The sequence below is a fragment of the Excalfactoria chinensis genome, chromosome 3 (genome assembly GCF_039878825.1).
Source record: "Excalfactoria chinensis isolate bCotChi1 chromosome 3, bCotChi1.hap2, whole genome shotgun sequence".
Lineage (NCBI taxonomy): Eukaryota > Metazoa > Chordata > Aves > Galliformes > Phasianidae > Excalfactoria > Excalfactoria chinensis.
The window spans coordinates 56449884-56460024 of NC_092827.1; the positions used below are offsets into that span (position 1 = coordinate 56449884).

Genomic DNA, 10141 nt, shown 5'->3' on the forward strand with positions numbered 1-10141 from the left:
TAGATTATGTTAATATTACATTTTTAAGCATTCTTAATGTCCCAGTATTTCAAGCCAGTTTTTGGTGGGAGTTCTTTTTTGTTGCTGTTCATTACTTCTTAACTATTTTGAAACAATCACGTTGCTAAGAAAGTTAAAAATATTCTCAACTTTCCACTGAAGTCATCTTCAGTTTTTCATTATTACTTGCTCACATCTGGACGATCAGGCTAACAGTTTAAAGCTGTGCTACAATATAGACCCTTACTGTACAAAAGGGAACATTAAAAGGCCCTGCTTATACGCTAACTACCTGAAAGCTATAACTTAGTCGTTAGAAGGGTATTTATGTTTTAAAGTGTCCTGTTTGAATTTCATGTCAGTTTGTATGGAATCTACAACTAAGCTCAGACATTAACAATTTCTTTTTTCTGCTCAAAAAAGGGGTGAAAGGAACAGTTTCGTTCTAGTCCTAATACCTTCTCATTCTAAAAGATAACTTCTTAGTCAACCAAAGGCAAGCTAATCATGTATAGCATTTCATACAAAACAGAAAGAATATTCACAAAATAGTAACGTAACACATCTATTACATAAAATAAATCATGTAGCACTGCAGATATTTTCCCAACCGTGAGTCCAAACTTAAAAACAAGTAAAAGAACACTGAAAATATTATTATTCCCAAGAAGCTACTTTCAAGAAGCATTTTGGAGAAGTTTTTCCAATAATGTAAACCTAACCTGACCCCCCCCATTTTAGCCTCTAGAAGATGTGTTTTATACCTTTTCAACACATTTGTTAACATAAAGGGGCAACAGCTCCTGCTCAGAGAAAACCAAAACAAATCAGGCAAACCAAACAGATTATGCTGACAAGAACCTCAAATTGAAAAGAATGAGAGAGATTTTCATCAAACATAACTAATCTCACAGTCTGAAGGCTGAAAATGAATAGAAATATTATCCACCAGCAACAGAGACTTAAAGACGTGTAAAGCTATCATGGAATTTTATTAGCAGGGTGGCAAAGTCTTCTCATGTGCTACAGCACATGAGAACAAGCCCAAAAGCAGCAACCACAGGTGCAGAAATGAAGGTAAAGAGCTGCTTACCCCTCGAAGGCCTCAGATTGGCAGGGATCTCCAGCAAGAGATACCCTCACCTCCACTGCAGGCCTTTAAATGAGGTCTGGGAAGGGTTGGATCCTGACTTCCCCTACCCCTTCCAGTCACTCAGGGGCATTGCATGCACCTGAGCTGGCTGGGTTGGCCCTGCCAGGTGCTCAATCACTGTTTCAGGCTGTGACTTAGTATTTCCACACCATGTTTAAATGTAAGGAAATTAACTAAACCTTTGAAGTCACCTGCTCATCACTCTGGAATAGGTATCAAGAATCAAAGGAGAGAATTCACAGCTCTTTACAGTAATCAAACAGCTACAACAGGAGCAGCGCACTATCCGCCATCAGGCCACTGTGGAGGAAAAATGGCATCAGGCATAAAAGGACCACAAACCTTCCCATTTTACACCACAGATGCACATACACGAACAATCCCAAACCATAGAGTTCCCCAGGGTCCTTAGGGTACGTTCCATCTTCACAGCCAACATCACTTCCTACACACAGTTATACTTTCTATTTTCGCATCCTTCCACTCCCACAAAGTGTGTGGGGGGAAAAGAAAGCAGAGAAGACGAAGCTTAAATGCAAGTAGAACTGCAATTGAGAAAGAAAGTACCACCTTAAAGTGCCTTAAACATAATTTTTGGTCTTTTAAAGTTTGATTTCTCCACGGTACAGCAAGAGGTCATCCAAAGAGTGCAAAAAAAAAAAAAAAAGGGTAACACTTCACTTTATGGAAAAGTATTTAAAGTGTTATAAAACCATAAAATGCCTCTGCAGTTTCAGAGGAACTAAAGGTACAACTTTCAAAAATAGGAGAGGTTATCCTTTGGTTATCCTCACCAAATCTTAGTCTGAAAAAATGAAGAATAATTTTCCACTTCCAGATAAGAAGACCGAGCCTTGAAACACAGAAGTGCGTGACCTAATATCAAACGCTGTTAGTGCTTTTCTGGGTAAAAGGATTTTGGTTTATATCATTTAATTAATTCAAAGCAGATTTAAAAGCTTAAACAAACATACCTGCTCAGTGAAGTGCTGCTCTAAGACAGGCTAGAACAGAACCGCTCACTTTTGGCAGGGAGAAACTACAGGGAATATACTTGCACAGATCCATGAGAAACACAACAACTGAGGAAGCTCCTTGTGGCCAAGGAAAGGAAAGTCACTTGCCAAGGAAAACAAGTATTAAATACACCTTAGTTCTGAAAGATATTTGATTCTGACAGGTAACGTTTTCATGGTAAATTAAGCATGAAGAATAAACAACATCTGGTCAGAATGCATTATGAATGTGCCATATCATTTGGTAGATATATACATATATACACACTAAGTAAAAGAAATTAACCCAAAAGATTAGGTTTATTACATTTCTTTTTCATCTTTTTCACTAACATGGCAAAGGGAGAAACAGATATTGATCTGTTTGCATTTTAACAATTTTTAATAATAATAATAATAAGAACAATAAAAAGAACTAGGAGAAAAAAAAGAAGTAGGGGAAAACTCGCCACTATGCACTATAAAGCACCTACTGCCTTCCATAGAGGAAAGGATGGAGTTTTCCACTGAACAGTCATTTTAATTTATGTCAGTTTTCACTTTAAATCCATTTTGGCATCTTCATCAGGAAGTGCTCTGCAAACTTACAGTCACCTTAACAGCTGAAATCACTATCAGTAACACGCAGCAACACTCAATTGAAGGACATGGTCATCATAGGATGCGAGTAACCTACTCATCTTAGAAGCAGAGGAAGAGAAATAAAGGGGGGTTATGAGATGTAAGACATTCTGCCTCCTTGGAATACAACTTCACACTAAGAATTCACCTCTTAAGAGCAGAAAGCCTGCTCATGGACACCCTGGTGAAAGCACTCAGCTTGCTAACATCAGTGTTTACACACTGAGGCTCATCACAGAGAGCAGCAGCAAGTGGCACCACTTTACCATAGCATGTGCTATAGAAATTCAATATTGAACTATCTACAGCGCATCAGAAAGCGTGACTCACGGATGTCCTCCACTCACACTGGCTTTCAAAGTGGGAGGCCTGAGAGAGGTTGCCAGCAACCATACGAGCAGATAGGAAGCAATGATTTGTACACACATATGCACACGCTCAATCTCAGTTTAAATAATTTTCCAGCATCTGTCTTTGGGAAAACGGTGCCATTACACAAATGCTTACAAAAATCAAGTTTTAACTAGCTCAGAAAATCTCTAGTTGGTTGAATCAGTGCAAGCGTCACATTATATCAGAAGTGATGGGGCTCTGGCTCACATTTACAGAGAAGAGAGAGGCGCTGTGTAATCGGGTTATCTAGATTTACCCGTGATAGAGGCTGCTGCCCCTAGAAGGGGAGAAATGAACAAAAACAACGGCAGCAATCTAAGGAAAGAACTTATTTTACTAAATACGAGACACAATATGATACAATATAACTACAACTACTATATCAAACAAGGCAGAGAAAAAGAAAGAGAGAAAAAGAGTCCCGGAGAACCGGGGGCCTACTGCAATCTCTAGGCGACAGGCTGGAACGTTGCTGATAGAGCGAGACAGCAGGGATGGAGCGCTCCAAAGCGATAGACAGGGCGAAAAAAGAGAGACGTTCCAGCCTGGGAGCGAGATTATATGTGTGTCCTCCTCCTCTGGTGATTCATCTCTGGCCGCGTTGTCCCCTGGGATATGTAGTTTCCTCCAAGGGCTGAGTACTCGGGATGCTGCCATTCCACAGATCTGGAGCATGAACCTTCCACACTTCCACATACCCTCTGTTACACTTCCACATACCCTCTATTACACTTTCTTATACCACCAAAACAGTTCATACCGCACATGATGTCATGATGTAGAATATTGACAGCACAAAACCATGACACGCTGCCTTAGCCCTGCCGGCACCCAGCCATCTGCTCTAGCCTCCTCCCAGAACTACTGACCCTGCAACCGAGCTGACAGGAGAAAACCTGACTGTGCCTGAACGGCATCTTCACTTACATCCACCTGTGACTGCAAACTTCAAATGAAGCAGCCTGGGGATGGGCATGTTCCCTCCTGTGCCTGCTCTACAAAGGAGCTGTGCTGGCAGCCAGGGGTGCTTCCGGAAGCAAAGCCCATCTACTGCAGCTCCAAACTCATCAAGTTTCTGCATCCAGACGATATCTGCCATTCAATAAGATGTCTGTTTTACACACCCTACTGTATGAAATAGGCCACTCAGCCTCCATTTTGCTTCACTCTAATAAAATAAGTATCCCAAGTGACCCCAAGTATGATGGGTTCTTCCCTCTTGCTGCAAGTACACACACCTACCTGAATAAAAGCAGTGAATATGAAGTGCCTTAATTTCACCTGCTTTTATTGCACCAAAAAAGGACTTTACATAAATGTAAATACAGTGGTTGGATGGGCCTGGCACAGCAGTACTATCTGCCCTTCGGTTACTGATGTTGCCATTGCTCTAGGGAAATGAACTCGTTTTCCAAGCTGGTCATACAGATACTTCCACATGAGCACCAATTAGTTTCCTATAAAAATGCGCCACTGTTTAGTGGCACAAGGCAAGGGGGAGTAGAACAAAAAGCCAAAATTGGGAAAAAAACAACAAAACATCATGCTGATAGAGTTAGGAATTGTAATTTCGAGATAAAATAACATCCTCTAAATTTGAAGACAAGCAAATTGCGATGCCTCATCTTGAGCATTTTGAAACATGTATATTTTAGGAGTACCACAATCGCACAGCATCTCTGTTGGGTTCCAAAAGTACCCCATTACATTTAAGAGACAAGTTACACAAATGAAACTGCTTATTTGCATTCTCTTCCTTCAGAAGGGGGCATGGGCAGCAATTATATTTTAACAGTTTGAAAGCTTGCCATGTTGGAAGATTTCTATTTATTTGTTGGTTTCCTTTAAAGCAATTCTGGCTTACCTCTTTGAAAATGAAAAAGAGTGAAACGATAAAAGAAAGAAGTTGTGACATACATGGAATCTTTGAGAAAAATACCAACAGAGAAAAAGGAATAAAAATAACAAAGCAGGAGCTTGGAAAAACGCAAGCAGGAAAAAAGCACAGAAGCACAAACATGAAGAAACGTGAAGATTTCAAAGGCATGGTTACATGTCGAAAGCTGTACAGGTCAAGATGTATTACGTGTGCTTGCTTTTGGAAAGCTACAATTTGTTGATTCAGAGAAATGCATTTCTACCCTGGCAACGAGTCAAAAGCACATGAGACAGCTCAGGATGAATGGGTGTCAGAGTGAAACAAGAGGTATGTGAAAATGATGTTAGAGGAACAAATAAAGCCAAAAGGATAAAGGATCAAGTGTTTGTACCAGCACAACACTTCCTCAGAAATAAGCTGTCATATTCACCTCTCTCCTACTCTCCCCGTTCACTGCTTGCAAATGGAGAATGACTTTGAAAGTCAGTATGTATTTTCCAGTTTCCAAAACCTAAGTGAATAAAATAACTCCTTCAAATAGTAGCAAGAAGATCAACCCCAGGAATATATACCGCATCTTTCTCTTCAATGACAGCTTCACCTAACAGTTCAGATAAGCAAGGCATAGGTCTATTTAGACATCACTTGGGTCCACGTGTACACAAAGGAGTGAAGCACATTTCCATCCCATTCTGTAGACCGCTGGCTGAGTAGCAGCTTCCTAATCAAATCAGTCAAGTAATGTAAGTGACATTTAACTCAAGATGTTCTCAACCGATCACTAAAAAACAACCTCAGGCTTCTAACAAGTGATACGACTAAAAACTGATTCAGAATAACACTGTCTAAACAAGAAGCTCCCTTTTTCCTTTGTGAGGTTATCTACCTGTCCTAGTTCTAACACCACAAGCATGCTGAACGCTTCTCAGTCTTAAGGCTGGAGTGGTGGTGGGCGTGATTGGTTTTGATTTAGTCTTCAGAGGACAAGGCATAATTTTAGTACCACTTAAAGACCAAGCCTAACTTATGGCGACAAAAATTAAGTATCACTGCCATACTCTCTTCACTCAACTCATTTCCTTAAAATGAGAATGCAAGTAATGCAAGAACGACCCAAGAGGAGCATACACACAGAGAATTCGACATAGCTGTTGCAAGTTGAAGATTTGTCTGTGCTTCAAGACTGGCAATCTCATACCAAACTGCCATAATCTAACATCAAACATGGCTCTTCACATAAAGCTATGCTGCAAAAAAAGCTCTAAGACACAGTTGTGGTGTTTGACCCCAGCAGAGTGCATAACCCACAGCAGTAATGAAATCAGGTGAGCCACCAGCTCTTCCTGCATTAACAGTTCTGAGTCATGCAACTGCAGAGAATATTTATCTCTGTAGGATCCAACTGTTAAAACATATATTAAAAAGCTGTAAGCAGTTGTTTAACAACTAAGTTTTACAACCATGACCATAAAGCATTACAGTTCTGATCTTAAATTTTACATTCTGGTATTTACCAAAGTCCAGAACTTCCCCTCAGAGGGTTCACTGACAACAATCAGACTGCACACAGAGGCAGGTGTCAGCCCTCGTTTCTAAAATGAGGCACAACCACACCAAACAAGAGAGAGCAGCACCCACTCCTGCAGTAACATCAAGCAAGCACACCTGATACCTACTTAAAAATAGGAAAGTTAGCACGCTTGCAGTAAGTGTACACAACATCAACCATGTTATTGCAACTACTCAAAGGATGCTCAAGAAGTTCCACAACGCCTGCAGAAGTTTTACAATGAACAAATCCCTCTAAAGCCATCCAAAACTCACAGAAAACAATTCATCCGCAGAGTTCATGTATATACATTTAACCCTTGGTCACAAGCTGAGCATTTTTACCTTCTCAAATGTTACTAGTTCATTAAGAAGATGCACGTTTAACTGGCACAATTTAGAGTTTATTAACATCACTATGTTCTTTAGAAGACACCATGTTTTCCTGCCACAAACCACAAACGAAGCTACAGTTGTTTTAACAGTTGCAGTAGGACTAGTAAAGTCAAAGGAATTCAGTAATTCTTGCAGCAAGTATTTTAGCAGGGGGAGCACCTTTGCACTCAGCTTTAGGATCAAAAAAGATGAATGGCATTTCACATACCACGTACCTAATTCTTTATCATTGTGCATACTGAATTATGCCATCCCAACATATGTACAAAAAAAATAACAATATCAGCATTTTAGATTTGCTGTTGCTGCGTGTTCACTTGACAGAAATGGGAAGGATTGCTGAAGATTCACAGAAACACAGACAGACTCCCTAGGAGGACACCAGAAGCCTACTTACAAAATAAATCTAAAAATCTAACACAAACGAAGGTTTCAGTGAGATCAAACTCGCAGCATGTTGTTATCGCCACAGACTGAAAGTAACGCTGTTACCTACTGGCTGACAGCTGTGTATGGACAGAATTGTACAGCTCTGCCTCTCACTTGCTAACCTGGAAATCCTGTCCCCAAGCTGTTAAATGAATTCAAGAGAGAAAAAAATAAATACGGACTCATTTACGAACTACTGAAAGATATTGCTTCTCTTGCACTTGGCTCTGTGACAACGGGTCAGAATTTTTCTATCTGTCAGTTTTGATTCTCAGAAGCACAAGCGACAGACAAGAAGCTATCTCATGTCTCAACGTCCCAAACCTGTTGTTGCACACTCCTCCTGCAACAGGAGCTGGAAATCTGCAGCACAAGAGCCCTACCACGCTCAGCCTCAAACCCCAGCTTTCTACAGAGCAGAAGAGCAGCACGTAACCCTCAGCATCTTACCGGATGATATTTTCAGTTACATAAATCGACATTAGCCGATGTCAGCTTACACCCTCTATGACATCTGGATAAACACCCTCGTACCGCTTTCAGATGGCCGATAAATAATAACAGACAAAGTGTGAAGATACAAAGACTTAAATGTCACTTACTCAAATGCAAAGAACAGCCCACTGGTGACCAGGATGAGCACGAGAGTCAGGTAGAAGACTCCAGTCTGACGAGCCATCATGATCCTCCCATTGCAGAAGAATTTGTTCCTTCCAGGAAAAACCTCCCATTTTCTCTTGGGAGCTGTCTTTTTTTTCTTATGGGGAGACTCCATGGGAGACGAAGAGCTGTGTGTGCTGATCTGACTGTATTCGCAGTCTTTCATGGGCCCACTGCCACCTCCAGGTGTCATCAAGAGAGAGTACCGTGTGGGGAGAACCCCACCAAGAAGTACACGCGATATAAATCTGTGCAAGGCTCCTGCTGACCGAGGCAGCCCTCTCCTCCAGTCCCAGTTAAAACAAATGAGTTCCGCTACCAGAGCAGCAATAGGGGCACTACGCACACACGGGTTAATTCTTCGGGAACCAAAGCTGTCATATCACAAACGTTTCCGAGGGGTCCTTCCTTCCTCCACCAGTTACAAAACCATCACGTAGGGGAATACTTTGTAAAGCAAATTATGACAAAACGAGACCAAAAAGAAAAAAAAAAAAAAAAGAAAAGAAAAAAACAAAAAAGAAAAAGAAAATTATAAAGCAGTTTAGCTGTCCAAAATTTAAATTTACGAAAAAAAGGATCGGTCTTTTTCTTCTCCGAGTTTATTTTCGAAGGGGAGGGTGTTTCTTCCTTCCCACGCACACCCCGAGAGCTCTCTCCGCGGGTCAGGAGGCTGGCCGAGGCAAGGTTTAGCAATCGAGTCTATCATTCATAGCGATTTGGTATAATCCTCCTTCGCGCAGCAGATTTCACTGCTAAAAATGACCACCGCTAAAACGCTCCCCCAAGAGACACGCGTAACAAATCATTAAAGAAAGAAAAAGCAAGCGGCGCGCGCGGCGCTGCTCCAGCTCCCTCCCGGCGCTTCTCTCCGGCCGGGGAGGAGCGGCGGCCGCTGGCTCAGGGCCGGGGCCGGGCGGGCGGCCGCCGGGCAGCCGGGCGGCAGCGCCTCATCCCCCCCTCTCCGCCGCGGCGCCGAACGGAACCGCGTCCCCGCCCCGCGCCCCGGGCGGCGCCGGCCGTCGTAGCCCCCGCCTCCCCCGGCACAACAGGTCCCCGCCGCCGCCGCCTCGGCCCCGCGCACGCGGGGAGGCGGCGGGGCTGAGCGGCAGAGGGGCGGAGGGCGAGAACCGTGCCGGGACCCCGCCGGCCCCTTACCATCCTCCCGGACCCCGGCCCTCGCCCTGCCCGGAGCCCCTCCGCGCGCCGGGACCTCGCTTCACCCCCGCCTCCGTTAAAAGATATCGGTGGAGCCTTTACCCAGGCTTATCCCCCGCAGCCAGACCCGGAGGCAGCGGCGGCCGCCTCCTCATCTCCAGCGGGAAGCGGCGAGCAGGAACCGCACGGCGCGCACCCCGCCGCCCTCAGGCCGCCCCTCCCCGGCCGGGGGGCAGGCGGTTCCCGCTCCTCGCGCCCGCAGGGTGGCCGAGTCCCCGCGCAGCGGGCCCGCTCCCAGCGGCCCTTTCAGCCCTCGCCTCCCCTCGCCCACGCGAGCGCCACGGGCGCGCGCCGCCGAGCCCCAGGCGATGCCTGCCGTCCGCTCCGGTCTCGTCCTCCCGGCCCGAGCTCCCGGGCCGAAGGCAAACGAGTTCTGCGGGGGAGCGATAGGCAGCGAGAAGCCCTGCCCACGCGGCCCGACCCAACGGGAACGCCCTCCTTCCCCGGGCGGGCTCAGGGCGCGCCCGTTTCTCCCTCTGGGAGTTGTAGTTTTGCCGCCCCCGTCCGCCGAGCGGCTCCGTAGAAGATTAGGGCGAAGAAAGGACTACAAGTCCCAGTATGCCGAGCGAGCCCTCCCCGAGGCAGGGGGCGGGGCGGCCCGGCGGCCGCGGGAGCGTTGGCGGAGCCGCGGAGCGGTCGGCGATCTGTGGTGAGGGCGACGGGGCTGTCCCCTGCTCCGCCCGCTGTGCGCGGCGCTAGCGAGTTTAACGGGCGTGTCGTTCACAGAGTTCTGCAGCTCACAAGATCAGAGTGGACCAGCTTGGGAGACCCGGTGGGAATCAGCCCTGCCGCTCCCACAGCACAGAGCGTGCCGGTTGGATTTCCAGA

The 10141-nt window shown here is 45.2% G+C and overlaps 1 protein-coding gene across 8 annotated transcripts in view; it reads right to left on the minus strand.

The window, feature by feature from the left end:
• The window catches only part of ZDHHC14 (zDHHC palmitoyltransferase 14), a 113221-nt gene extending 103475 nt beyond the window's left edge, over positions 1–9746 (minus strand). For 4 of the 8 annotated variants that reach the window (XM_072331476.1, XM_072331473.1, XM_072331477.1 and 1 more), the window contains exon 1: positions 8038–9745. In XM_072331476.1, the coding sequence (XP_072187577.1) occupies positions 8038–8288 (251 nt within the window). In that variant the 5' untranslated portion in view covers positions 8289–9745. Of the gene's footprint in view, positions 1–8037 lie in introns of all 8 variants that reach the window. The other 4 variants (XM_072331474.1, XM_072331472.1, XM_072331475.1 and 1 more) reach the window with 3 other exon arrangements.
• Positions 9747–10141: the final 395 nt, after the last annotated feature.